The sequence below is a fragment of the Lepisosteus oculatus genome, chromosome 28 (assembly GCF_040954835.1).
Source record: "Lepisosteus oculatus isolate fLepOcu1 chromosome 28, fLepOcu1.hap2, whole genome shotgun sequence".
Lineage (NCBI taxonomy): Eukaryota > Metazoa > Chordata > Actinopteri > Semionotiformes > Lepisosteidae > Lepisosteus > Lepisosteus oculatus.
In genome coordinates this window covers 748,649-776,469 of record NC_090723.1, presented here as the reverse complement: position 1 = coordinate 776,469, position 27,821 = coordinate 748,649, and the positions used below count along the sequence as shown (strand labels likewise).

At 47.8% G+C, this 27,821-nt stretch overlaps 2 protein-coding genes across 16 annotated transcripts in view; one reads left to right on the top strand and one right to left on the bottom strand.

Moving 5' to 3' along the window:
• svild (supervillin d) overlaps positions 1 to 15,476 on the top strand; it is a 73,845-nt gene extending 58,369 nt beyond the window's left edge. For all 11 annotated transcript variants that reach the window (XM_069185768.1, XM_069185770.1, XM_069185767.1 and 8 more), the window contains 18 exons: positions 21 to 204; positions 1,536 to 1,708; positions 2,535 to 2,690; positions 3,392 to 3,528; positions 4,050 to 4,197; positions 5,278 to 5,420; positions 5,897 to 6,072; positions 6,877 to 7,015; positions 7,617 to 7,905; positions 7,990 to 8,159; positions 8,434 to 8,536; positions 9,361 to 9,568; positions 10,172 to 10,305; positions 11,098 to 11,253; positions 12,161 to 12,304; positions 12,480 to 12,592; positions 13,530 to 13,685; positions 13,965 to 15,476. In XM_069185768.1, coding sequence (XP_069041869.1) covers positions 21 to 204; positions 1,536 to 1,708; positions 2,535 to 2,690; positions 3,392 to 3,528; positions 4,050 to 4,197; positions 5,278 to 5,420; positions 5,897 to 6,072; positions 6,877 to 7,015; positions 7,617 to 7,905; positions 7,990 to 8,159; positions 8,434 to 8,536; positions 9,361 to 9,568; positions 10,172 to 10,305; positions 11,098 to 11,253; positions 12,161 to 12,304; positions 12,480 to 12,592; positions 13,530 to 13,685; positions 13,965 to 14,051 — 2,816 coding nt within the window. In that variant the 3' untranslated portion in view covers positions 14,052 to 15,476. The remainder of the gene's footprint in view (positions 1 to 20; positions 205 to 1,535; positions 1,709 to 2,534; positions 2,691 to 3,391; positions 3,529 to 4,049; positions 4,198 to 5,277; positions 5,421 to 5,896; positions 6,073 to 6,876; positions 7,016 to 7,616; positions 7,906 to 7,989; positions 8,160 to 8,433; positions 8,537 to 9,360; positions 9,569 to 10,171; positions 10,306 to 11,097; positions 11,254 to 12,160; positions 12,305 to 12,479; positions 12,593 to 13,529; positions 13,686 to 13,964) is intronic.
• tmem98 (transmembrane protein 98) lies at positions 15,265 to 26,034 on the bottom strand. 5 transcript variants are annotated; one of them, XM_015361922.2, is made up of 9 exons: positions 25,842 to 26,034; positions 22,176 to 22,262; positions 21,632 to 21,751; positions 20,825 to 21,034; positions 18,605 to 18,736; positions 17,928 to 17,961; positions 17,511 to 17,626; positions 17,358 to 17,417; positions 15,265 to 16,948 (listed from the first exon to the last, which is right to left on the bottom strand). In XM_015361922.2, exons 4-9 carry the CDS (start codon positions 20,971 to 20,973, stop codon positions 16,741 to 16,743), a joined length of 699 nt encoding a protein of 232 aa, XP_015217408.1. In that variant the 5' UTR covers positions 20,974 to 21,034; positions 21,632 to 21,751; positions 22,176 to 22,262; positions 25,842 to 26,034; the 3' UTR covers positions 15,265 to 16,740. The 5 variants fall into 5 exon arrangements, with proteins under 5 accessions (XP_015217408.1, XP_015217411.1, XP_015217409.1 ...); XM_015361925.2 differs by lacking the exon at positions 21,632 to 21,751; XM_015361923.2 differs by lacking the exons at positions 21,632 to 21,751; positions 25,842 to 26,034 and adding an exon at positions 25,721 to 25,833.
• Positions 26,035 to 27,821: the final 1,787 nt, after the last annotated feature.

The window sequence follows — 27,821 nt, the reverse complement described above, 5'->3', positions numbered from 1 at the left end:
TCACACTCTCCTTCTTCCAGGCATGAGGCAGCAGGAGACCTCCATCACAGTAACCCAGGAGACGGTGAAGGAGGTGGTGAGGCCAGATGACGAGGAGACCTTCTCCAAGTTCTACCGCACTGTGTCTCCCTTGGCCCTGAGCCCCAGCAGCTCTGTGGAGATAGAGGAGGACTTCAGCGCCATCTTTGAGGCTTATACTCCCAAGTAAGCAAGGGCTGAAAAATCAGTGTAGCAAACAAACTGTACCTTATGGAAACCTCAGAGCTCAATGCTAATGTATCTGTTTGTTCTGGTAATGTAGTTTTCTCTCTATTTTATATTCTTAAGGTCAGTTTTGGGTGTTTTGCTGACATGATGTTTGTGTGCCCGAACTATGACACTTTATCCTTAATAAGAATGACTTCCGGTTCCAACAATGCTGATATAAACCTCCCTCCTGAGTGTGATAAAAGTGCACAAAGTTCCCTTCTGTTTTAAAGTTGCATCCATCTATTTTCAAAGTACTTCATCCCAGTCAGGGTGAAGGGGGAGCTGGAGCCGGTCGGTAATCCATGGGTGCGAGGCAGGATACGCCCTGGATGGGACGCTAGTCCATTGCAGGACACACAGACACACACTCACAGCAGGGCCAATGTTCCACCAGTTTCACAGGGAAACCTTACGAACTCCACACCGACAGCACCCCAGCAACCCAGGTCCCAGCACCACAAGGCAGCAGTGCTGCCCACTGCACCACCCTGCTGCACATGACGAGTTTGATCCCATAATGCAGAGTCAGTGAGGTCTTGAGGGCAAGAAGGATGCAGAACGGATTTTACTTTGCTGTATACTTTACATATTATTTTGGTCCATCTTAAACAGTGGAAATGTGGGATTGGCATCGCCATAAAACATGCAAAAAAATACAAATTACACTCAACATAAAATAAGTACACGTTAAAAACAAACAATAGTATTTATGCAGTACACACACACAGTATATAAGTACATACATCTTGCTCTGCCCATATTACACTATCATCACATTAACCCGATAGCAGACCAGAACACCTGGAGGAAACCCATGTGAACACAGGCAGAACCTGCGAACTCCACACAGAAAACTGTCCAAGCTCAGAACTGAACCCACCCAGCACTGCGAGGCAGTAGCGCTAACCACAGCGCCCATGTGCCCCCATGTCCCCCAGTTTACTGCTGAGAGATATCGGAAGGTGCTGGTTTACACACTGTCCATCAGAATTGCACACCGTGAGCCAGCGTTTTGCAGAAGTGTCGCAGGGTCCAAAAGCAAGACATAAATGTGACTAGTGATGTTTAGGTCCTTGCGGAAGGGTAAGACATTTACAGTAGATGTAGAAGTTTTGTTTTCATGCCACCCTGGGGAGACTGGTAGTGCTGTGGCTGGTGAAGACTGGAGTTCTGGTCAGGAAGCTCTAGGTCCCCTCGCTCGCCCCTCATCGCTCGCCAGGCCTGGGCTCGTGTCAGGAAGGCGCCGCGGCCGACAGGCTGTCCGCTCAAGGCCCGTGTCTCCGCAGGCTGACGTCCGCTGTAGCCGAGCACAAGCGCGCGGTCAGGCCCGCGAGGAAAACCCAGGGCTCCCGGAATCCGCTGCGGGCCCTGGCCGACCGGGACGACATCAGGCAGGAGTACACGGAGCAGCGCCTGAACGTGGCGGCGCTGGAGTCCAAGAGGATACAGGTGGAGAAGAGTGAGTAAGGCTGATGGGAGACCTCTGGCGTCAGGAATTGCGGAACAGATTGTGGTGGGAATTTTAAGCCCCACAGCCAGCTGGCCACAGTAATTACCTTCTTCACTAGAATTCAAAATACATCCAGCGTGAAGTCACAGAAATCGACTGAGCCATACCGTGGCAGTGCAGTGCTCCTGGGATTTCTGCTAGTCAGGCGCAGTTCATGTAGAAATCTCGAATGTAAACAGAAGATCTTTACTGCTGGGTTTAAATTAAAGGGAGATTGGCAGTGCAGGGATTGAGGGAAAGGAGGTTTTGTTCTTGAGGCCTGGTTTTTCCCCTGTAGGTCTCTGGAGGTCATTTTGGGTGCACATGTGCTCGGTGAATTATTTTTATTTTTATTGTTACAGAGGCTATTAAAAGTCACTCAACCCCTTGGACTTTTTCTTATTTTATTGTGTTGCAGTGTGGAATCGTATTGTATTGAGTTGATATTTTTTGCCATTGATGAACACAAAACACTCCATAATATCTAAGTATTAGTGTCTTTTGTGCACTTGATGCTGCTGCTGTGATCAGCTGTACAACAGGAGTCCCTTTGTGGATGACGATATTCTAAGGTTGTACAAGCATTGTAAGCACTTATTTTTGGTTTAAGCAGTTTAATTTTCCCTTATAATAAAACCACAGTAAATGTAGTGTGGCAGGAAAATCCTTCTAACTTTTTCCCTAAGACATATAGCACAAAAACTGCCTTTCTAGTATCACGTCAGACATTACTGCAGGCTTCAAAGGAAGGTGCCTGATCTTAATTTTTTCTCTGCCCTGCTGTTGCCTCCCCTAGTGGCAAAGCATTCCAGCTACGCCGATGTGGCGCTGGCGGGGCTGGCCAGCAAGGAGAACTTCAGGAGGGTGCAGCTGCGCGATGCCAAGTCCACCGAGCAAGTGACCAACAACAGTGCCCAGCCATTCAAGAAGCTGATGCTGATCCAGGTTAAAGGTCAGGCGCTTGTGCTTTGGACACTACAGGGATACAGGTCTTCTACCTTGCTCTCTGCTCTTGCATGCTGCAGACTGGCTTTATAAATCCATCCATCGTCTGAGCTCCCTCTTTTTTGCTGCAGGAGAAACACTGCATTCTTGACCCTGTTCTGGGACTTTTGGGCTCAATATGAGCAAGTAGCTTCCTAGCTATTCTGGCAGGGGGGTACAGACGCTGTCCTGACTGGGGGGTACAGACGCTGTCCTGACTGGGGGGGTACAGACGCTGTCCTGACTGGGGGGGTACAGGCGCTGTCCTGACTGGGGGGGTACAGGCGCTGTCCTGATTGGGGGGTACAGACGCTGTCCTGACTGGGGGGGTACAGGCGCTGTCCTGACTGGGGGGTACAGACGCTGTCCTGACTGGGGGGTACAGACGCTGTCCTGACTGGGGGGTACAGACGCTGTCCTGACTGGGGGGGTACAGGCGCTGTCCTGACTGTGGGGTACAGACGCTGTCCTGACTGTGGGGTACAGACGCTGTCCTGACTGGGGGGTACAGACGCTGTCCTGACTGGGGGGGTACAGGCGCTGTCCTGACTGGGGGGTACAGACGCTGTCCTGACTGTGGGGTACAGACGCTGTCCTGACTGGGGGGTACAGACGCTGTCCTGACTGGGGGGGTACAGGCGCTGTCCACTGACGCTCTGAACTCTCCAGGTCGTCGGCACGTGCAGGTCAGGCTGGTGGAGCCGGTGACGAGCTCTCTGAACAGCGGGGACTGCTTCCTCCTGATCACGCCCAGCCGCTGCTTCCTGTGGGTCGGCGAGTTCGCCAACGTCATCGAGAAAGCCAAGGTACCCAGCGCAGCGCCCAAACACAGGCAGTCAGAAATCCGCTCGTGGGGTGCTGAGAGCACGCTCATTCATTTCTGATTATTCTCCCATTGACACAGGTTCATGTAACATACAAAACAGACATTCATTACTGCAAAGGATCAAGTAAAGGTTTATTCCACGCAGAAAAGAGAAAAAGGGAAACACATCGTTTCGGCTGCGGAGCCTTCTTCGGGTGTTTTCTTCTGTTCTCGGCAGGAATAAACCTTTACATGTTCCGCTGCAGCTCCCTACTCGCACAACATTTGTTACTGTATATTCACTGTGTATTTAAGCATCTGCTATGAAAGCTAGTTAAAAACCAATTTTGTATCCCTATGTTCAAGACTAGCAGCTCCTTAAGTAAGTGTTCCCCCTGTGGACTCCTGTTCTGTGCCATTGACGCTAGAGTGACTTGTAGTAGCCGCAGAGGTGGCGGTGGCCGTACAGTGTGCGGATCTCACTGGGGAGACGGTGCTGACAGCCTCGGCTGTGTCTCGCAGGCCTCGGAGCTGGCGGCCTTCATCCAGACCAAGCGGGACCTTGGCTGCAAGGCGGCCCAGGTCACCCTGCTGGAGGAGGGCGTCGGCACGGAGAGCAGCCGGGCCAAGGAGTTCTGGAGCCTTCTGGGCGGGAAGGCGGAGTACCGAGGTAAGGGCCCGCGAGAGGGGGCTCGTTCACATCCCGCCGGCCCCTGTGTGGCGCTTGTGACTGATTCCACGACTTACCTGCCCAGCGTGTGTCCGGGCAGAGCTCCGGTCGTTCATTACTCTTACAAGTTTCTTATGTAATTGTGTCCCTTACGTAGTTAGAGCCTCTCTAATGTGATAAGCAAATACTTAGTTCCTTCTTTGATTCTTTGATTCTGCATATGCTGTGTTTCCTAAGAAGTGAAGCCAGCATTTATAGGAAAAAACTGAGAAAAAAGAACTGAGACTCTGTCATAGTGAGTACACATTTTGTCCGAAAATGTTGATTTTTAGCAAAAAGAAAATTCTTAAAAACTGACATTTTTGTGGCATTTAAGGCATCATCATCAGTCACTCTCTTGTTCCTAACCCAGAGAGGATTAACAGGACATTCAGAGATTCTTGTTCAAAAATTAAATTCACTTGGCAATTTTTTAAACTAGAGAGACAGATTGATTAACAATGTAGTGCATTAATTCATGAAGGAAGTGGGTTGGAAAGTTGTCATGGTTGTAAGGGCTCCTCACTGAAAGGTTGTGGGTTACAGCATCCAGACCTGTGTGAGAGTATCCCCCTCCACAGTGTGACTGGCTGTCCCTGCCGGACAGTGACATGCCCAGATTCACGTTACTCCAGTTGGTATTTGAAATAATCCAGTCAGCTTTTTTGTTAACATCTTGAAAGACTTGATTAAAGTTCCCATCCAATATCACAGTGATGCTTTATTTGAAAGTTATAATGGCTTCATAACCTCTGAATAATCACATGAATAATGCTTTATAGGGACACGTGCCAATAACCTGTGCATAAGAGGCCATGGCAATGTCTGAGCATCGCATTGTACCGAGCGCTAGAAATTAAACGAACACAAGTTCTTTGTGTAGCAGACATGAAAAGATCATGAAGCCGTTATGATTGCGTCGCCAGTACCGTTTCCCAGGCCGTATCGGGTTGAGGCTGTCTCCTCTGTGTCTGTGCCGGGGGGAAGCGGACCCGCTCCCTGGGCCCGGCGCCGGCGTGACTGCTGTGTGTCCCTGCGCAGGGGCGGGCGGACCGGAAGAGGACGAGGTGTACGAGAGCGCGGTGGTGGAGTCCAACTGCGCGTACCGGCTGGTGGAGGACCGGCTGGTCCCCCACGACAGCTGGGCAGCCATCCCCAGCGTGTCCATGCTGGGCTCCAAAGAGGTCAGACAATACATAGGAAAATCGCTGCAGGAGGTCAGACGCCCATGAGGGGCTGGTTCTGGTCCCAGGGACCTCGTGTGAGTCAGTGTCCACAGATTGGGGCAGGTAAAACCCAGGTCCTCAACCACTTTATCACTCGTCTCAGTCGCTGTATTTTAAAAAATGCCTTTTTTAAGTAAATGGTAAGTTGCTGGTTCAATCCTGGACTGTGGACTCAGTACATTTATTTAGATGTGAAATCTAAATAAACATTTATGGAGGCCCATCATGCAAAAGCCTCTTTTCGCCTGTCTCGGTGTGAGGAAAGGGATGTCTCTTGGCCCGGTGTCGTTGTAAACTGAGGCTGCAGCAGGGCGGCGTGCCTGACCGGGACAGTCCGTGCACGGCGCTGCGGGGTCGAGAGAGGAGGGAGGAGGGGGCTGTAGTGGGCAGGCTGGCCGGCGTTCCCAGCAGGACCAGTGCGCTGTGTGTTGCAGGTGCTGGTGTTGGACTTCGGCAGCGAGCTGTACGTGTGGCACGGGAAGGAGGTGCCGCTGGGAGACCGGAAGGTCGCTGTGCAGCTGGGCAAGCAGCTGTGGAGCGGCCCCTACGACTACAGCAGCTGCAGGGTGAACCCGCTGGACGCCACGGGGGCCGGCGCGCGCACACCGCAGTGAGTGGCAGTGGCCCAGCGGGGGGAGCACACACTCGCCTGCCCGTCGCTTCTGTGCTGCTCATCCTCACACAGGAGCAGATCAATCCCACGGGAATGCTGTAGATTCCTCATTCTTTGTTTCCCTGTGTTGTACTCTGCCCTTGTCCTGTCTTCTCAGTGTTAATAACTGTACTGAAACCTGCAGTATAGTAGTCTTTTATATGAAGGACATTGTAGGGGTGTGCTCTCTGACTGGTGTAGAGACAATATGACATTAGACCTTTAGAACATTGTCTTGAGCATAGAAGATAACCAGGGGACATATATACCTATGTAAGTACTCAGTATTCTCAAAATCACTGGGAAAGTCAACGCCATGGACAGACAGTGAAACACAAACTGGAGGACAATTAGTGGGAAGCAAGTAGAAGGGCATTTAAAACCGAGAACAGGGGGAACTTCTTTACCCAGAGGGCTGTGGGAGCAGACTAGCTATCAAATGGGCTAGGTGAGTCAGATGGCCTTGTCCTCTCATCTGTAACCATCTGACGTTCTCTTTTTTATCATCTGCCCACTCAGGTTGGAATTTCCAAATGTGTGTTTACGGCTCTCTTTAGTTTCTTTTTATCATGGTGAAATGAATTGCATGTTTTGTGTCAGAGCTCCATCTAGTGGCTGGTGGTGGGGGATTGCAGCTGGGCTGTGCTGGACAGTGTGGGAGTCAGCGTGCCGCCTGTCTGGTGCGAGTGCTGAGATGTGTATGACCCGTGAGGCTGTGTTGCGGTGGTGAAGGCTGGCATCACTCTGTTTCTGTGCATTCAGGAAGGGCGAAGGGCGCCCAGACTGGGCTCTTTTCGGCCGGCTGTCAGAGCACAATGAGACAGCGCTGTTCAAAGAGAAGTTCCTGGACTGGGGAGAGTCTCGCAGCACCAGGGAGGAGCCCACAGTGCCTGAGCTCAAGGTGAGAGCTGCTGGATGGACACCGGCCCCAGACAGCTGCCTCTGAGAGGACATGACTTTCACTGGGAAGCAGTGCTGCTTCCTCCTGGCCCTCAACACCTATTTGGCTCAAAATGAATGAACTGGGCTCCTACATGGGTGGGACAGTTGCACAGGGCTTAGCATTGCTGCCTCACCGTGCCTGGGCCCTGGGTTCAATTCTGGACCTGGAACACCAAGCAATAATGTGGGTGTGGAGTCTGTACGTTCTCCCTGTGTCTGCACACCAGTTTCCTCCCAGAGACATACTGGTAGGTAAACTGGCTGCTTGGAATGTTGAGCCTGGAGTGAGTGTATGTGTGCACCCATACCCTGAATTTGAGGAAGCAAAAATGGATGGACAGTTGGTTGAACTCCTACATAATAAACAAATTAGGACTTTTTAAGAAAAGGCCCCTGGTCAAGAGTGAGCCGAAACTGACTTGTGAACCTCTAGCTGTGAGCTACTCGTGAACCTTTTAGTAATAAAAGGTCTTCAGCAGCCTCAGAGCAGAGAGCAGTTCCAGCCGTGTGACCGAGCTGCTGCTGTGCTCTAGACCCCCTGTGCCACGCTTGTCCCGCAGAGCCCCACGCAGTCCCCGGTGGAGCTGGAGCTGAAGCCCTGCGACGCCAAGGCCCTGCTGGCCTGCAGCAGCCCGGCCGCCCGCACCGTCCTGGAGGGCGTGGACGTGCAGCGGGGCTACGGGCTGATCGAGGTGGAGGACCGGCGGCCGGCCCAGCTGGCCACGCTGGCGGTGGAGGCCTGGTCCGTCCGCGAGTTCGGCGAGTGCGAGCTGCCCCGGGAGAGCGTGGGGCAGCTCCACGAGGAGGACACTTACGTCATCAAGTGGACGTACTGCATCACGAACGTGGGTGAGTGAGGCTTCCCGGGGGAGCTGTGGGCAGTGCTGGCCGAGGTGACCCGCTGTCCTGACGCCTGTGCCCCTGTCCCGGCAGTGGGCAAGAGGCAGAAGCCGGACCAGGTGGGCAGTGGCGGCGGCGGCGGCGGCGGGCCGGGCAGGGAGAGGTGCGCCTGCTTCTTCTGGCAGGGCAGCTGCTCCAGCGCCAGCGGGAAGGGCGCGTCGGCGCTGATGACCGTGGAGCGAGGCAGCCAGCGGGGGGCGCAGGTGAGGGTCGTCGTCTCGCTCCTTCCTCTGCCCTCCCCCCCCCACGCGCCCTCCCCTGACCCACATCCTCCTCATCTTGAGCTCAAACTCCCGGCACAATTTACCACTCCCTTGGTGCCACTCAAGCTGTTGTTCTACAGCCTGCCGAGCTGGCGGGATAGACCCGCTAGACTCTCAAGCCTGCGAGCTCCCTGCAGCTGCAGCGTCCCGTTCGGTCGCTGTGGTGCAGCTCTGCAGGCCGTGTGCAACGTGTCCGGTGTTTGACTGCCCCCAGGTCCAGGTGACCCAGGGGAAGGAGCCTCCCTGCTTCCTGCAGCTCTTCCAGGGAGGCATGGTCGTGCACAAGGGCTCCCGGGACGATGTCTCCAAAAACACAGGTCTGGTCCTGCTTCCGTCTCTTCACAGACACTGAACCGGCTGGCTTTGCCTTCATGCCCTGTTTCATTCCCATCGTGTTGTTCCATCGACATGGTGGCGCAGTGGTGAGCATGGCTGCCTTGCAGCACAGGGGCCCCGGGTTTGATTACTGAGCTGTTGTCTGTGTGGAGTTTGCATGTTTTCCCCGCATTCAAGTGGATTTCCTACAGGTGCTCCAGTTACCTCCCACAGTCCAAAGACATACTGGTAGCTTAATTGGCTTCAGGAAAAATTGGCCTGATGTGTCTGTGTCCTGTGATGGACTGGTGTCCTGTCCAGGGTGTTCTCTGCCTTGCTTGCTGGGATGGGCTCCGGCTCCCCTGAATTGAATTGGGTGAAAGAGTTAGAGGATGGATGGATGGATATTGTCCCAGCTGAGGCTGAGTGCTGCACTACTCCATTAGAACAATATCCCAGGACAATTTAATGAAAGTGTATATTATTTTAAATGTATAGTAGCTAATTGCAATTGCAAAGAATAACAAAAACATCTGGCTGTAGCACATCAGAAACTGGCCCCAGTGCTGAGAGTTTAATTCTTGATAATTACTTTTGTGGTAGATGCTTCATCAAAAATGCTTTACAGAGCTCAGGGAGGTGAGCTATGTTGTTTAAAATGGCAGAGACGGTGGATGAATGTGCCACTTGAGGGTGCTCGAGGGGGCAGTAGATTGTGCTCAGAGTGACATGCGGAGAGGGGGCTAGAGCCACAGCCCTCTGGTCCAGCCCCCTGCTCAGCCCGGGGGCTCGTGTGCAGTGAAGACTGTCGCCTGGTCCCCTGCAGGTGGGTGGCGGCTCTTCTGCGTGCGCGGAGAGGTGCCAGTAGAGGGCAGCCTTCTGGAAGTGGAGTGCTGCTGCAGCAGCCTGCGTTCCAGAGTCTCCGCGGTCCTGCTGCACGCCCAGCAGGGGGCGCTGTACCTGTGGCACGGCTGCAAGGCCCACGCCACTGTCCGGGAGGTGGGCAAGAAGGCTGTGGAGCGCATCACGCAGCTGTGAGTATCGGCCTTTCTTCAGCACAGCAACTCTCTGAAAGCTCTCAGCAGAGCCATAAAGAACAAACACATCTTAACAAGGCTTCTTAGCTGAGATGATGCGTATCAGAGCTCTTTGCTTATTTTCTTACTTTGCTTCTTTGCTTACTGGGTTGCCATAAACGTCAGTGCAATGTGATCTAGTCAAGCCCTCTTTTACATACAGTCAGCCATTCTGTTTGCTATAACGCCCTTCACAATATTTCGGGCTTTGATCATTCAATGACGTCTCTTCCTCTCATCGTGGGGCAGAATTCACCAGGTGCTGGATTGTTCACCCGCTAATGGGGAACGTGAGCTGGGTTAGACTGATGTGAGACAGGTTGGTGTTACCCCAGTGATGGTGTGTTGTTGCAACAGTCACCCTGCTCATTGCGAGAGGAGCCACAGGTTCAGACACCACATGTGGACCCTACACATGTGCCTGTATACGTCTCTCAATTAGGATCCCCCCTAAAAGCCTAGGGGATAGGGAAATGTTCTGGCCAGGGAAGGTGATAGCAGTGGGTGGGTGAAGACCAGCACGGTCCCGTGACATTTCCTTCGTTTGCTTTGGCCTGTCAGGTGCCCAGCTGAGATGGGTCTCCACAGCAACAGCGCCCTGCAGGTGCAGGAGCTGGAGGAGGGCTCCGAGCCTGTGGAGTTCTGGAATGCGCTGGGCCAGCAGGACAGGAAGGCCTACGACTGCATGTTGCAAGGTACCGCGTGGCCACACTTCGCCTGGCTCAGCCTGGGAGGGGAGCAGGGCTGTATAAGCAGGAGGGATCCAACACTCTCCTGGGCAGCGTGCAGGAGCTCAGTTGTGGGAAATTCTTTATCAGAAAAGCTGCAGATGGTCTTGTGCAGATCGAGCTTTTATTGAGCTGAACACACACAGCAGCCCAGCGCTGGGTCTGCCCTGCAGGACAGACTCTCCGCTGCAATAACCTGTTCAGACAGACCCGGCTTGTGTGGTCCCTGACAGTCTGGCTCAGATCACGCTCAGCTGGATTCAGTCCCGTCCTCTGAAGCTGAGCACTCGGTCTGGCAGCTTTGTGAGGAGCAGATCGGTAACTGCTGTTTTCCCAAACTCAGTTCTTATTGTACTGTAACAAACCTTGAGGCTGACTGGTGAGCGATACAGAGCTGTACAATCAAGTTAACATGCTCCAGTCATTATTCCACACATGTCAAATGAATGAATATGTGCCGAGTCCCAGTCCATCTCAGCTGATGCTCTGCTGAACACCTGTTATGTGAATATGTTTGTAGTGAAATCTAGCATAGAAGATTTTAATTTTATATTAATGTTTTAGAACTATATCATTTTATACTTGAGCATAAAGAACATGTAATTAACTGGCAAAACCTGTGATTTTACTAGCGAGCAGCAGTATTATTTGGGACAGTGGGATCTCGGATATCTGACGGGTCTCTCAGGAGCGATGTTAAGAGCAGGACCCAGCAGGAGGCCCTCATGTCTGTGTCCTGAAAGCTCTTCTGTCTTGCAGACCCTGGCAAATACAACTTCACGCCCCGTCTGTTCAGGCTGAGCGCGAGCAGCGGCATGTTCGTGGCCGAGGAGCAGCTGGGCCCGGCCCGGACCTCGGGCACCGTGACGGCGATGCCCTTCCTGCAGGAGAACCTCTACTCCGTGCCACAGCCCGGTGAGCGCCCGCCGGCCCCTCTCTCGGCGGTGGCGCTGGGTGGGCGTTGGGGGAATTAGTGTAGAGTGTGTGGCGGGTCTGCAGTGTGTGCACGGTGGTGCGATTGTGTACTGCACAGGGGGCACTGTGCCACAGGTTGCATTGCTGCATGTTCGCCCTTATTCACACGGGCTGCCCCCAGGTGCTGCGGTGTCCTCCCGCAGTCCAAAGACACGCTGGCAGGTTGATTGGCTTCTGGGAACACTGGCCCTGGTGTGAGTGTGTGCCCTGCAGTGGACTGGCCTCCTGTCCAGGGGTACCCTGCCCTGTGCCTGTGGCCTGCCAGGATAGGCTCTGGCTGCCCCGCGACCCTGAACTGGAAGAAGTGGTTAAACATCTATGGATGTATACTGTACATGGACATCACCCTGTTGTTATACCTTTGTAGTGGAGATACTGATGTGACTTTAACAATATTTTGACTGTGTCATCATAAACAGAAAGCCATCCTTGGCAGTTTTTGCCCACTGACAGAGACGCATCATAAGAGAATAGAACATTTTTACCACTTTCATTGCATCATTGCAAACCAGATATATTAGGGTCCACAGAGCAGATATGCAAAAGAACATATGCTAAACAAATACCCTGGAATTTAACCTTGGATATTTCTTAACGTATACCTTGCACATTTGCATCCCACTTCTAAACACTCTACTGCAGAATGCGGATTTGGGCTTTTGATCTCTGACTGATCAGATTCCCTGATCGTTCAAGATTCCCTGACATTTCTCACAAGAGCAGGAGCCCAAGACTGTGCGGTGATGAAATAACAAATGCTGTTGTTCTTTAGCACCCCATTCCTTAACTGGGATAAGATCATGTTTTTATTAGAAGTGTTGTACCTCTGTCTCCTGTCCCATCCCAGCCCTGTTCCTGCTGGATAACCGCATGGAGGTGTACCTGTGGCAGGGCCAGCAGCCCCCAGATGTGGAGTGCACCGGCTCCGCTCAGATCCGCTGGGACAGCGAGAGGAAGTGCGCTATGGAGACAGTCCTGCAGTACTGCAAAGGTACAGTGTCCCAGCGTAGAAGCTGAGTCAGCGTTTTAGCTGTGCCGTGTATTTCGGGGAAAAATGAGTCAGAGTTTGAGTGCCTTTTTGTAAACGTTTTAACAAACTTTAATGAAGCTGCTCAGAACTAGCATTTTCCAGGAGAACAACTTTTGACGTCTGCCCCTCTCCTCAGAAAAGAACGCCAGACGCCCTCCTCGGGCCTACCTGATCCACGCCGGTGCCGAGCCCCTCACCTTCACCAACATCTTCCCCAAGTGGGAGGCCCTGCCTGCGATCAAGGCACAGGTATCCTTCCGTCCTGGCCTCCTGATGTGCTCGGTTTCAAACGACCTTTCCTTACTTTCCACTCGAGTCTGCTGGCTTGTGTCCGGCTCATGGCAGAGAAGTGCACAGGGAGAAGTCCTCAGTGCCCTTGTGATTTGTTTATCGGGTCCTCTCCTGATCTTCTCTGTTGAGACTAAGAGGGTCTGTCTCAGTGTAGGGAGTATTTCTGAGCGACTGATTCCAGAGCAGATCTCAGTGACCAGAACTACACGCAGTATTCTGAGGTCTAGCCAGCACATTGTATATTTTTAACATAACATCCTTTTGAATACTGCCTCAGAGTGTGTAGAAATGGAAAATTACGTCTTACAGGCAGCAGCTTGAAGCTTTGTTTAGGCAGTTGGGGTCTGTTCAGTCTGTCTCTCCTCAGACTGAGTAATACACTTTTGTTTAAACATCTCCCAACAGGTGACAGATCAATGTTTCTGGATCTCGCGTAGTGATGACACTTATATTTGTTATTCAGACAACCACCAGCAGAGAACTGTACTGTACTTTCAAAGTAGTCGAATCACTGGTAGAGAGTCTATCCTGGTGTGTTGTTGGTGTCTGACGTAATTTTTTGTGATTTCTTTGCTTTTTACAAAAATATGGAGATGGGGAAATAAATTACAATGACCTCAAGCTTGCAAGTATATCAAGTATCATTGAACTTTTAAGGTATATATCAAAAAGTAGATATACTTTGTAGGTACTAATATTCGATCTATTAGTTTCCCTGAGTGTTCAAGACAGAACACAAGAAGACGAGATGCAGTGCAGCATCTGTTCCACTGCTGGTCACCGGTAGATCAGGCCGCATGTCTGAAAGCCCGGTCGGGGCCCCAGGGTGCTGCTCGCAGGGTGCTGGGACAGCCCTGAATGGCGCTGACTCTTTCACCCTGTCTGGTGCTCGCAGGCCGAGGCCTCGTGGGACAAGGTGATCCTGGTGCAGGACGCGCTGGCCCGGCTCTGCAAGACGCAGTACTCCCTGGAGGAGCTGCAGGGCAAGCCACTGCCCGAGGGTGTGGACCCTCTCCGCCTGGAGCTCTACCTGTCCGACGAGGACTTCCAGGTACCACACACGGCTCTGCTCCGGCCGCCTGACCCGTCCAACCACAGCACCGCCTGGCATCATGACCCATTACACCAGAACACTGACTTCCACTCTGACTTCACTCCCGTCTCTCTGGAAGCAGCTCTTGAATTGTCCTACAGGGATGAGCTTCACCCTTCAGGACACGTTTCGCTCTTGAACGATTGCTTGAGTGTTTCACTAATGGAGCCGGCTTTCAGTAACATGATCAGTAAACACCTCTTTAAAAGTGTTTATTTTTGTGTTTCTCTGTTTCAGAGGGTTTTGGAGATGAAGAGGGATGAGTTCAACACCCTTCCTAGCTGGAAACAAAAAAACCTGAAAAAGAGCAAAGGACTGTTCTAAACTGGGGGAAAGTGGGCGACTGGATTCTGTACATGAAATAACTGTCTCATGAAATGTGCTGCACTTTTTGTATCTTTATAACTCTTCTGTAAAGTGCCGAAATGTAAGTCGGTAGTGTACGACCTGCCATGTCTGTTTGTACCTGGAGAGTGTCTTGAGGAGGTCAGCAGTCTGTCCAGCGAGGGTGGAAGAAACGACACTGCTCGGAACGGAGGGCGAACCGTCTCAAAATATATTCGATCAAAACGAGGTGCAGCGTTTTTAACAGACTCCCCAACATATAAATATGTATAAATATATTTTTTTTTTGTAATTTTCATGCTACGTGACACTGCCGCGAGGAGAAAAACACCGGAAATAAATGCCCATGTAGCAGTTGAAAAGAAAATGGTGCTTTTAGCATTACAGTGTGAATATGTTTTTAATGATGTTTTATTAGGGACACCACTGTCAGAAACCACACACACATCTCATGTCTCCTCTGTGATCGTTCTTCATTTGGTCATGTGCATTGTGTCCACTCTGGGGGGGAACCACATTTTTAAGACCACAATTCGTGTTGCCCAGATCCATGTTACTGCAACATGAACATTTGTGTAACACGGATCATTCCTGCCAGGTGAAAAAGTTTGGGTTGTCTGCTTTTACTTTAGAGTTCTTTGGAAACACCGTCTTCTAGGGTCTTCTCTGGAAACCTAAAGACTTGAGACTGAATATTAAAAGGTTGCAATTGATCCTCACACCAGCTGCAGTGTTCAAAGAGCAGAAGTGGCCTGAGTATAGAACCACCCAGAACTTTTGCTGAAGCTGCCTGGAGGAATGTTGTCCAGGAACCGGTACCACTGAGTCTGCAGAGGAACAACCAGCAAGCTCCAGAGGATGTTGAGCTGAGCAGGCAGGGCTCAGAGCTTGACCAGGCTGCATTCCCGATGTTATGAACATGTGCCTGTGAAGCACAGCCTGGAGCCCTGGAGACTTGCCTGTAATTGCCAGTAGAGCATTGTGGTGATAAGGATCAGTGCGAATTGGGGTTAATCCTACATATTTAGATTTTCTTTTCCATTACATTGTTAATTTTTTTTTAAATACCATATTCATGCCAGAAATTAATGTTGTTCATGGTATTCTGTGCATACGATCAGCAGTGTGGTCTGTGGTCTATGTTCTGAATGAATTTCTCTCTGTACGGAAACTGCAGGCTGGAAGAGGAGGATCTTTTTTAGAAAATGTTTTATTTGCCTGTATAAATCTATACAGAGGGAAACAAAGCATGTGTCAGTGTTTCATAGTTTCAGTAACACAGGTAAGAGCTGACAGCATAAAAACAGCACAGAAAGAATGCTTACAAAGTTTCTCGAGTATGATTAGCAAGTGGGGGAAAAGTGTGGTATTTTAACAATAAATATGATTACACTATTTTTTACACATGAAGCCTCCCGTTTCCATCAATGTCTCATTCTATTATTGCCATCTCATCTTACTTTAAAAAAGCACATACTTTACTCAGTATGTCCACAATATTTCTCTTCAAGAACTGGATCGCAGGCATGCCTTTACTACAAAAAATACTAACTACAAAAGTGATTTCTTAACAGCAATGTGCATTGTACAAAATCTTATTTTAAATGCACACATTTTACTTGTAAAATGTGCATGATTTTTTTTTTGCAGAACCAGTGAGATTACATAATGTATTAGTTTTCTTTAGAAGTTTATGCTATTAGTTGTGATCAAGTGTTTTGGTTTTTATTGGTTCAGCAGTCCTATACAAGCAGGTATATATATATACTGTACTATAGATGCACTTCAATACAGAATTTAATGTATAATAATTATTGTGGAACAAGTGTCAGGGAAAATGTTTTAATTCGATAGCCAGCTGACAAACCCAGCACCTCTCACTGACCTGGATTTCAGACCTTCCTACTGGACTGAACAGTTTATTCAACTGTCTTGAATGGATTAAAGTCTAATCCGTCTTGTGACAGCAAATGTTAACACTGTGCTTTCTGTTCCTATTGATTGTAGGCAGCCTGTGCTCGACTGATGTGAAGTCAGATATCTAGGGTGAGTGAATGAATGAGCCTTGTTTGCCAAAAACAACTTCTTGCAGTGCCTCCCTAACCCATCCGCCAGAGTTCTGCATTTACGGTTCGAGTCCAATGCAAGCTCACATGCTATGCCACACCATGGCCGGCAGGGGTCTCCACCATGCACTGATCAGGGTGTAGACCCTTAAGGGATTCTTTATTAAGAAAAGAGCTTATACTTTAATACTTTTTGTATCATATGAGACAAAATATATTCTTTACCAATTAACAGAATAAAATACAGCAGAAAAACTAAAGAAATTCAGCCTACAACGTCTGACTGCTCTTATTAAATGGCTTTAGGAAAGGAACGGTGATATTTTAAGGACCTTAATTTTCACTACATCACTGACCTGCACTCCTTTTCCTTTCAGGAACCCTGTTGTGCTGGCCGGAGTGAGTACCGTGTGAATGATCCGTCATGTGAGTAACAGTCTACCTGAGCTACCTCCGTGTTACCAGCGTGAGGCCCGCCGATGTGTCGGAAACTGCCCATTCCCTAAAATCCTTGCCGAGTGAAGGAGCGGGATATCTCGAGCTGGGGGGACAGGGGCCAGAGCGCTCCCGGCTCCGGCTGCTGTCCGAGGGCCGCTCCGGGTCTATATGGCGGACTGCTCCTGCCGGAAGGCCTCGGCGCCGGGCAGGCTCCTGTCGGGCTCGGACGCCAGGGCGGCCTCCCGCAGCACGGCCATGTGGCCCTCGGCGGTGTCGAGCGATTGCTCGATCCAGTCCAGGCTGCCGGACATGTGGCAGGCGTTCCTGGTCACCAGGACCAGGTGGCTGACGGACAGCAGCAGGGCGGCGGCTCTGCGGGGATGGACGCCACGAGTCAGAGGGTTTCACAGAGGCAGGAAACTGTACCAGCTGGCTGCGCTCTGGAAAGGGGGGGCATGTTCTGCACAGGGCTCTGAAGTTATTGCCCTTCAGCCCTGCCGTCATCCCAGGATATGGGAAAGGGGCTGGAAATCTCTTCATTTAAGTGGGGTTCCTAATATTTTGACCAGTTTTTGGAAGAACTCACATTCCATGCCTTTAAACACTGCAAATCAGAATGCCTCAAGATTCGTGGTATATCGGTGTTGCACAAGCTCAGATCAGACGATCTGTAGTTTGGATTGTGTGTACTGCATGTAAACAAGATTTGCCCCACAACTGAGATAACCATGCTTTCACTTTCATAGCTTTGTTAAAATAATGATTTATTGCTATCACTTACCTGGCGTCAAGAAGTTTGGGATCCAGGGGAGGGTACATTGACCGTACAACATCGTCCACCCTGCAGAATGAGAGGAGACAGACACAGTGAGCATCACACAGGGCGCTGTGCTGCGCTGCGGCACGACAGCTGCTGACAGACACGCTCACGTACCGCGGGCTGATCCTCTTGGCCACGGTGATGATGTCACTGAGGCTAGCCGGGGCCTTGACCTTTGCCCCTGAACCCATGGTCATAGCAACGAGCTTCTCAGTCAGAGTGTGGCAGATCTGCAAGGGAGAGTCCGAGAACTAACACAATGAAACGGCCAACAGATAATCAATGTCTGACAAATATCCTTTAATTAATTTTTCTAGTACTTATCTTGTTTGTAGGCTAATTCTTTTTTTTTCATTTAATCTTGGTAGTAATTGATTATAAATAATTACAAGAAAGAATCTAATGAAGGGTCATTTATGAACTTTTGTGATCTAAAAATAACTAATTTAACAGGTATAAATATAGCACAACAAGCTGACAAAACATACTTTTGCTTCAAAGAAACTGTTTTATATTTTAACAAACGCTTACCTTTAAGATAGCAATACAGTGAGAGACCAGGCCTCTGAAATAAAGAATATTATTTTGCAGTAAGTCAGCCTCATCCACATCAAATGCAAATCTTTTTTCCTCACATGGTACATCCTTCTCAAAAATGTTTATTTTGAGGGCTAGATCAAGGCTCAATATTGTGCTCAGAACAGGTACCTAAAACATTTAAAGCACAAAAACATACCACCCATCTCATTTACCAGAGGAGAAAACAACACCCCTGAACCTGTGCTTAGCACCAACAAAACACTGCTGTGAACACAAATCATGTGCTGAAATAAAGGCAACATCAACACAAACCACCGTTACACATATCGCCAGGTGGGAAAAAGAGGACCGAGTCTGTCCACGTCCGACTGGGAACCTCCTGTTGGTGAAATACAGGACGGACTTGTTCACTGATGCACTGGTTTAGTCACAACGCCCACAATGTAAGCGGTGGACACTCTGTTTGTTCGTCCCTCAGCCCAGTGCTGTAGTCCCTCAGCATAATTAGTAATTCAATTACTGGGTGGCATCCTGGCTTCCCCGCGGCTCTGAAAGGCCCTGTTGTGTGGAAGCAGGTAGGGGTCCTAGTGAGTGCGGCCTACGGAAACAGGGCAGCTTAGCGTGATCTTTCGGGAGGAGCTGAAACAAAATCCACAAATCTGACGTACGACGCGTCTTCGATCCAGTCCTCGTTCTCCAGGATGGCCTCGATGTGGGGATTGGTGATGATGACATCGTCCAGCTCCAGCTCGGAGGGCTCGCTCTGCGTCTCCATGGCCCCGATGAGGTCCACTGTAGGTCTGAGGAAAGATGGGAAAAACACAGGGTGATGTCACACTGCATGTAACCTGATCTAAAGCATGAACTAACGGTCTTGAGCAGATCTCTGAAGGGGTTGTCTGAATATTAAATTCAAAAAGGGAAAGTAAGGGGAAATGCATTGAAAGTGGAGAATGGGAGGCACATAGTTACACAAAGGGTTGTGGGAGTATGGAACAAGCTGCTTGGCCACTTTTTGTCAAAGATGAGATCCTCGGATCACTAAGCTAACAATCTCCGAAGTCAAGCTAAATGACAAGAACGACGTACATCCATTACGTACTTGATTCTCACTCCTTTTTTTTTAGATTGCACTCATGCGCGAGACTGATGAGATCTCCCCAGAGGATTCCCAGGTGGAGTTCCTGTCACCCAGAGCTAAGTACCACAGTCCTCTTATAACACTGTATCAGTGTTTCACTCCCCAGTCTTCAGAAGTGCATTTGGAGAAACCAGTTTTGTAGGACTGGTCACAACAATACAGGTTTTTTTATTCTGTTTGCTCTGGCCATGTAAAACACGTTTATACTTTGTAATGAATATGATAAGGAGTTGTCTGTGGATAGCATATCAATCAGCTTGGTCAGCATAGTGACCAACACTCCTGGTCTAAATGCAAGAACTTCTATTAACAATCACCAGGTCTCAAACTACCACAAAACAAGGTTTTCTGAGGTTTCTAAGAAATATAGTACCTAGTGCAGATGATCATGGCTGTTGAGTTTCTCATGTAAGCAGCACAGAGGAGACTCTCGTCATGTTAGCCCTGCTACAAAACTCCTGTACTGCTGTTGTGGAGAAGTCTGGCCTATAACCTAGACTACACTTCTGTGACAACTGATAATTGAGCAGTTAACTTAAGCTTTCAATGGGCAAATCAGATTTTCACATTTGCAAATACGCAACTGACACAGCATTGTCTTGGTTAAACATTCAGATATCAAAGCCAATCACGTACAGAACCAGGAACCTGCTGCAAGTAAATCTAAGCTGTTATGATTGGTATCATACAGGGATACAAGGATGTTTTCATTTGATATATTAGTTGCAAAAAACATATGGTCTTTTACAATATCTGTATTAGGCAAATAGGCAAACCTTAGGCAGCAGGAGAAATTAATTGCAGAAAACCCAATACAATACAATAATAAAGCAGTTGTCCTCCCAAGCTGATTCCTCCTCAGCATGTGAACAAGGTCCTGCTCTAACAAACGCACTGCTGGGCTTGTGCCTGGTACGTCTCGTGTTTGGTGTTGTGTGACACACACTGACCCGGAATTCCAACACTGCTCATTTCAATATAGTATAACTGCTGGCATCTTTGATTTCACTGCCTGTTAGAAGACGGTTATGACTCTAATGAAACCAAAACACCAGGTCACCATCTAGTCTGATAAACTCCATTGAGAAAGGTTCCATTTGCCCTCATGCTGGACAGAAACATCAATTAATCTGAACACCTAAACGGAATACTGGCACTGTGCATTTCAAAACAGATTATTAGGGGGTGAAAAAATGCACTGCAGAGAGTTTAGCTGTTGACTGCATTTGAAAGGTCCTGGTTATTTTAAGAAATGACCAACATGATTTTCAATGACTCTCTACACATAAACCCACAACACTGATCGGCAGTTATTGAACAGATGACTGGGGTTACTTTCTTTTCTGTGCAAGGTAAATAAGCCACAATGGGATAGTTTCATGAAAACCTTTGACGCTGCTTTCATTGTACTAACCTACTTCCTGAAATAGAGAATGTCAGCTTCTACCGTTACAAAAAAATGTCAAACACATCACACGTCTTTTAGTAACCATTACTTCAGCATCCGGAGAGTTGAATGTCACTTTCTGACCTTTATACATTCTTTTCTTACAAGGAAAAAACTAGTATTATTCTAGCATGACAATTAAAGTTTTATTAATCTGAATATAGCAAAGATTCATGCTTAAATGGCACCTGAATGTATCTCAGTGTGAGGTATTGAGATGAAGATTCTGTCCAGTGTCAGTGTCCTGAGACAGTGAGGCCCAGGACTGACAGGAGGCAGGAGTGAGGGTCACGAACTCACTTGGATTCAAACTGGTGCAGGAGGCTGGTGGGGCGGCAGTACCGATGTCTGCAAATAGCCACCAGGGCTACAAAGGAGGCCAGGAAAATGGTGCCCAGGACGCCGATCGCCACAATCACGACGGTGTCCATGGCTGTCTGCTCTCTCATCCAGGGATTCACAGCAACAAGGCAGTTCGACTGGACCAGCTTGCTAAGAGCGGCTTTTCATCTGAAAACAGAAATCATCACACGACTTGGTCGAGCTATAAAGTGCTGATGTGCATCAGGTCCTCGCCACAGCACACTTTCAGATGCAACACTTGGGTTTTTTTATTCTGTGGGAAGAAAGAAAACTTTTAAAGCATGTATTTCTCCCCCGTGTTTCCTTCTGGAGAGATTTTAACACCTGCTTTAGTTTTCATCATTGATAAGCCTCATGCCAGGCTTAATGGATTAAAGCACATGGCTTCGGTAAGTCAAGTCCAAAGTCCAAAAAATTAAAACCAGTTCATTGTGGCAAATGTTGACTCACCCCTCCAAAACACACAGGCCTGATGTTGACCAAGTAATACATACAGCAGGACACTCAAAGAAAACATTTAATTTTAAACAATGATGGTTAGAAAGCCTGTACCAAACAAATTAAGCAATTTTTCACAAACCTCATGTTCTAATTCATATTATTCCAAAATAATCAACCCAGCACTTTAGGCTATATTTTTATGTTATAAATATACATTACTTAAATATAGTTTTTCAATAAAAGCACACTAACCAGTCTAATGAGAAATTGTGCACTTTTACACAGTACATTTGAAAAACATACTTGGTATATGATACTCTTCTGTTCCTCACAGCACTTCCTGTCTCCAAACTGTACACAAGTCATTTCACATTCAGAGTCTCTCGTAGTACTTCTGTCTTTGCACTAATTTAAAAACACAGCCTGCGCAAAATGTGAGACACAATACGTGACGTATATTTCACCACTAACATTTCCTGGGTTTCTCTCTAGGGTGTGAAAACACCCACCCCATTAGCGCAAAACACTGCTTTTACCTCACAGAAAAATAAAATCACAGATTTCTTTTGCCTTTCAGACTCGTCATTCTAAAACAAGGTGCTATAAAATCATAATGGTTTTGATTTTGACCAGAAATGATTATAGTGTTGCTTCTTAAAGAAGACAGGAAATGTGATGTCCTCGTAAACAACAGCGTCTGCGAGACCTCCAGTCCAGCAGCTTGTGATCCACGCTGTACTCTGGACAGAAGACAGTCTGTTTTTGTAGCTCAGACAGGTGCCTTCTGTATGTGAACACACAGAACAAAAGTTGAGGACAAAGACCAAATTTGCATCTAGCTTCCTACCTTTCGCCAGTTCGATTTCCAACCGTCTTCCCAGACATCTGCTGGAAACCTCACAGACTTCCCCCTTGGTGCTGATCTTCACAAACTCTAAGGGAAGCGAAAAGGGCAACACCCACCTGACCTCTGACCAAATGAGTCAAACATTAACCAACAGGTGAGACTCAATAAGGCGTGTTCATGTATCAGATACACAGTGCACCTTTCCTTAGATTTGAATCCTGATTTAATCCTACTGTTGCACAGAAGATAACCACATCCATCCACTTAATCTTGTACCTCACAAAGCATTGAAGTATGACACACCTCTGGGTTTCATGCCCACTGGTCACTGGGATAATAATATCCAGCAGCATCTTAAAAATGAACATCACTCTAAATAAAATATGAGATACAGGGTTCGGATACTTCTGGGGGGCTACAGACATAATAGTCAGGCTTCTGTATCTCGGAGGAAGTAAGACTGACAGGACTGATAAATGTATTTATATTTAGAAAAATGGTCTTCATAAATTAGGAACTATTTTTCATACTGCAAAGATTCTTGAAAAGCTTATTTAACATGAATATCTTGTGATCCGGCTCTGAGGAAGGAAATCCAGCTTTGTTTGGCTGCTAGGACCTAACTGACCCAAGACTCTCATCCAGCTGTTTCATGGTAGAAGCCAGGGTGTCGGCATCACCAATAAAACACATCTGGGCAGCTTGTACCAGGCTGCAACCAGTCTTCTGGCTCCTGCAGTTTCCACATCTTTCCTAATGGTTTTGAGAATTTTCATCGCTTGAACCAGGTCTTCAACAGTTTTTTGTTCAGCACTAAGAATGTTACGTTCCTCTAGTTTGTAAGAGTAAGACATCCTTCTAAGACCATGAATGTTCTAGTTCACTCTACTCTGAATTGATTCAAGAAAAGCAATATATTTTTGTAATGCAGTGGCCCAAAATGAACATAATATTCTAAAAGAGGTCTTAATAGTGCATTATATAATTTATAAAATAATTTAAAAGAACTATCACATTATTTATAACCAATAGCCATCAATTAACGGAAAGCTACTTATTCTTTATAGCCTCATTTAATCAGTAAAACCATATTAACTTTTAAAAAGACTTCCAAAATATTGTTTTGGAGTTTATTGACAATACAACATTGAATTGTTTGTAGTGATGAACAGTGAGATTTTCACACATGGCCAAATTTCCATGACCAAATATAACATCTTGTTAAGTAGCAACTGGATTTCTGTACTACCCAGATTATTTATTATTGGAAAGAATATATTATGGTGCCAGTAAGTTCAGGTACCTGAAGACGGCTAAACTCCAAACAGCCAGGGAAACAGTCACAGAGAGTAGAAACCCAGCACAAACAGAGAGGAATGCTGTAAGTCTTTAATAGGATTAGCACACAGTGCCTGGGCTGTAACACTGTTATCAAGGCTTCATGTAAGAGCCACAGTTCTGTTCATTACAAGGCCCCTGGGCTACAGAACCACCTGTTGAAGACTAACTTAGTTCAGTATCAAATCTAAACAGTAGCCTACAACAGGAATAAAAAAGCCTACTCTCCCCTCCCTCTCAATATTTCGGGTGAAACATCAATGGCAGGACTTGCAGTTAATCCATAAGCAAGGTCACCACCTTATTGCCCTCGATCACACAGAAAACAGCAGGATGAACATGACGGTTCCTCCGCACAGCCTGGGAACGTTCATCCTGCTGGAACAGTCTGCACACCTGCCTCAGAGTCTTGCATACAGCCCCTGCTGAAACATGGAATCCAGCAGCAATCTGTCCTCTGTTTATGCACATGTATCTCTCATTGATTAAATATTCACTCATGATTGATCATGATAGTCACGAGTCACTATGACTGTTGCATAAACACCTCACAGGAGAGTGAGATGATGTCTTTCATACATGAAGACTGGTGAAAATCAAGAAATAAAAGCACAGATGCAACAAATCCAGTGGAACCAAGTTCTTGTTAGTGATGCATCAGGGTTTTGTGGAGACCATTGGGTAATTAGTCAGTGTGGTGCAAACAAACAGAACGCTATGGTCATTAGTTAATAAAATGGCAGGGTGGCACACTGCTCAGCACTGCTGACTCACAGCGCGGGGGCCCTGGGTTCAATTCCGGACCAGGGGTGCTGTCTGTGTGGAGTTTGCATGTTTTCCCATGTTCACACTGGTCCCTTTCCACAGTCCAAAGACACGCTGGTAGGTTAATTGGCTTCTGGGCACACTGGCCCTGGTGTGAGTGAGTGTGTGTCTGTGTGTGCCCTGCGGTGGGCTGGTGTCCTGTCCAGGGTGTGCCCTGCCTTGCTTGCAGGACAAACTCCGGCTCACTGCAACCCTGAATTGGACCAATAAAGACGAGAGACGTCTGCAAGGCTTTAAGTAAATATCAGTCCAGGCAATGCTTAAATTGACCATCCAGTGCTTTCAATCTGGCACAGACAGCATTCTGAAACAACGACAGAACAATTCCAGTCCATGAGCACTAAATCCCATTTCACAGGACCCTGGGTCACATGACTGCGCTTGGAGAAATGCCCAATCGCTGCCCAGGCACAGCCAGCCTCGCACCTTTCTCAGGACAGCAGAACCACGCACACACAGCGCGCAGGCCCTTGGGAGGACTGCAGAATGAAAAATGTCAAAACTTCCCTAAAGACACAAAGGGCTCTGCTTAGGCTGCAGGTCGCAGAGTCATACTGCCTGGCAAACAATATTCCAAAATGGTTTACTTGAAAGATATTTAGTGTCCTTATCAACACTGAAGCAATCAATCAGCAATACCTAAAAACTGTTCAAATACTTCTGACAAACTCCAGGCTAATTATAAGTCACTCTGGACCTGAAACAACAAATTACGTGTCTGAAATGAAAAATAAATAAGTGGTGTATCAGGATCAACTAAGGGGAAAAAGACATATCTGACATATCGAAAGCACGGAATCTTTTAGATCAGGCTGCCCTCACGACGACACCAGAGGACGATCTGGGGCACCTATTTTCTTTTCTGTGCACTATTGCAGAAAGTAAGGCGCCGTTTTTAGCAGAGGAACAGGCGCAGACCCTGTGGAGCCCTCGCCTCGCCCTCCCCCGCTGAAGACTGCAGCAGTGAAAATCGGCGTGAGACACGGGCGGATAATGAAACATCTGCTGGAATTTTCCTGCCGTTAGTAAATAGTTGAATTGTTTAGTTTTCAGGGAGGTTTTAATTTCTGTTCTATTCAAATAACCAACAGCAACAAACAACAGAATCGACAGTAACAAAAACATATTTTATTGCTGTTTAATTTTGTTTAATACGCGTCTTCTGTCCGCTAATTTTCACCTTCCACGATTTAGGTAGTAGCGAAGGAGTTTTATTTTGTAACAGCACGGGAATTTTCAGCGTTAAAGCTGATTAATGCTAACGGTATTGTAGAGATGTGGGTACAGTACAGGTTAGGGAATCGCTCGCCAAAGAAAAATAAAGTTTTTTACACGAGGAAAAACTAATTTTACTAACCTTTTGTTTTTAAGTAAAGTCTTACCTCGCGCCCTCTCCTTGTTTTAATTGCGGTGTTCCCAAAACATCACACCATCTTAATAAGGTTGCAGGAATGCCCAGTACAAGGTCTACAGCTCTTACGGATTGGGATATATTTCACTTACCGACTCATTTTTGTCGTATCTTTTGTCCTGACCACAAAGTGCCGTCCCCAGAGGCGCAAGCACCGATTTCGGGAAAACCCACTGGCGAGAGCTGGGAGCAGCCACGGGGGCGCGCACCGCCTGCGGCGTGAACTCCAGCTGTGGCGGAGCGCAAGGTGAGGCACGGCCACGCGCCTGCTCACGGCCGGGGCCGCGCCGCGGCGCCACCTGGTGCACGAGCTTGAGCGAGGGGACGAGCGCTGAAGAATTCTGTTTTTGCGCGAGCCGGCCGATGACGTGATCGAAAGCTCATACCTACAGTAAATACAGTGCCTGCTGACAGGACAACTGCGACCTGGTTTCTTATTGTGTAGAAATGCTATTTAGGGTATAATATATATGGAGTATGATCCTTATAACACGTCTTGTTTCTATTCATAGTCTGCATTCAGCTTTCACTTCGCCACTATCCACCCTGGACTTCCTGTCGGCTTGAGCTCATACGAGCCCGAAGGAGAGTAATAAAGGTTTGTACGGGCTTAACATCTCTGAGCAAGAAGAACTGGGTTCGAAGATACTTCATCTGCTCGTGCTCTTCTATACGGAGTGAAACTCCTCTTCCCAGACTCCGAAGAGTGCAGGGGTCCGAGCGCCTGGGGCTCCTGTTGCAAAATTGTCCTTGCCTTTTGTGTCCAACCGATGTCTAAGATACTGCAATGCACGTTAGCCGCGACGGGCTGTGGGGGGAGGTGTGGAATGGTCACGGGTGGAGGTCCAGCTGCTTGTTCCTTCCCCTCCGCTGCCACGTGCCCTTATCGGCCGCAACGTTGAAACGCAGTTCAGCGCCACCCGTTACCTTCACTGACAAGATATGGGAAAGCATGTCTGAATCATAGGCTTCACATTGTTTTAAGTCCCTTCTTTTTCCATCAGTTCATTTTCTAAGTGTTTCTTCCAACTCAGGTCAGCAAGCAACAGGCGCAAGGCAGGCTACACCACGGCGTGGACGCCAGTTTATCACAGGACACACACTCGCACCAGAAGCCAATTAACCTACCAGTTTGTCTTTGATCTGTTGGAGGAAACCTTAGATGCTGGGCTACTTTTTCGAATTAGAAATGTACCGTTTTTTAAAATACGCTGTATATCCTGACTGGTGTGCCCACATTGCATCTGTTGCTTTCTGCAGTTCGAAAACTGATGGATGGGCGAAATATATATCCCATATGCAGTTTACTCGCTTGCGGTACCCTCCCTGCATAGAAACCTTTCCCGGTCAAATGTCATTTACTTTCGCTTATGGTCACATTATGACATGTCGTTACAGGACAAACCAACTGACCCATATTTAGTTAAGTCAGATGATTTGATTCTTACAGTACGGGACACGACATAATAGTCTTTCAGCATTGTGTGAACGTAATTGACCTATACACTGTTTCTCCCATTTATGAACACACGATATTTTTTACTGATGCCATAAGAATTATGTTGTACTTTAAAACCTTCACAAAAATGCAAAACTGCAAATGATAAAGCAAAATGGAAAATAAAAATTAGATTGCTATTGCGTTGTCTCACCACATGTGAGAACTAAACAGCAAAATCAAGTTCAAGTTTAAGTTCAAGTTTCAAGTTTATTGTCATTACACTCATATACATGGTATATGGTATAACGAAATGCTATTTAGCTAGCTCTCGGACATAAGTAGTACAAAGAGAAAAAAAACAACAACAATACAATTGTGTAGCAAAAGAAAGACAGAGACAACAGGCAGTGTGCAAAAACAACAATTATGTAATGTTTAGAGCATTTAGTTTAGATGTTAATTAGAGGCCATTTTAAAAACTTGTCGCAAACTGTCTCGGGATCATACAGCTCTGCGCTTAACTGTTTTAACCCCTTCTGTCTCCCCAGGCGTATTTAATTCGGAAGATTTTTTTTAAATTTGCACTTAGGGGCCGCCGGGTAACCAGAAGGCGGACTACAAAAGACACGGC

Coding starts and splice junctions, on each gene's coding strand:
- tmem98 (XM_015361922.2), bottom strand. CDS start 20,973: ATGAGAGAGCAGACAGCCATGGACACCGTCGTGATTGTGGCGATCGGC. Junction 17,627..17,927: donor ACTGTATTGCTATCTTAAAG/GTAAGCGTTTGT, acceptor TCTCCCTTGCAG/ATCTGCCACACTCTGACTGA. Junction 16,949..17,357: donor CCCAAACTTCTTGACGCCAG/GTAAGTGATAGC, acceptor CCATCCCCGCAG/AGCCGCCGCCCTGCTGCTGT.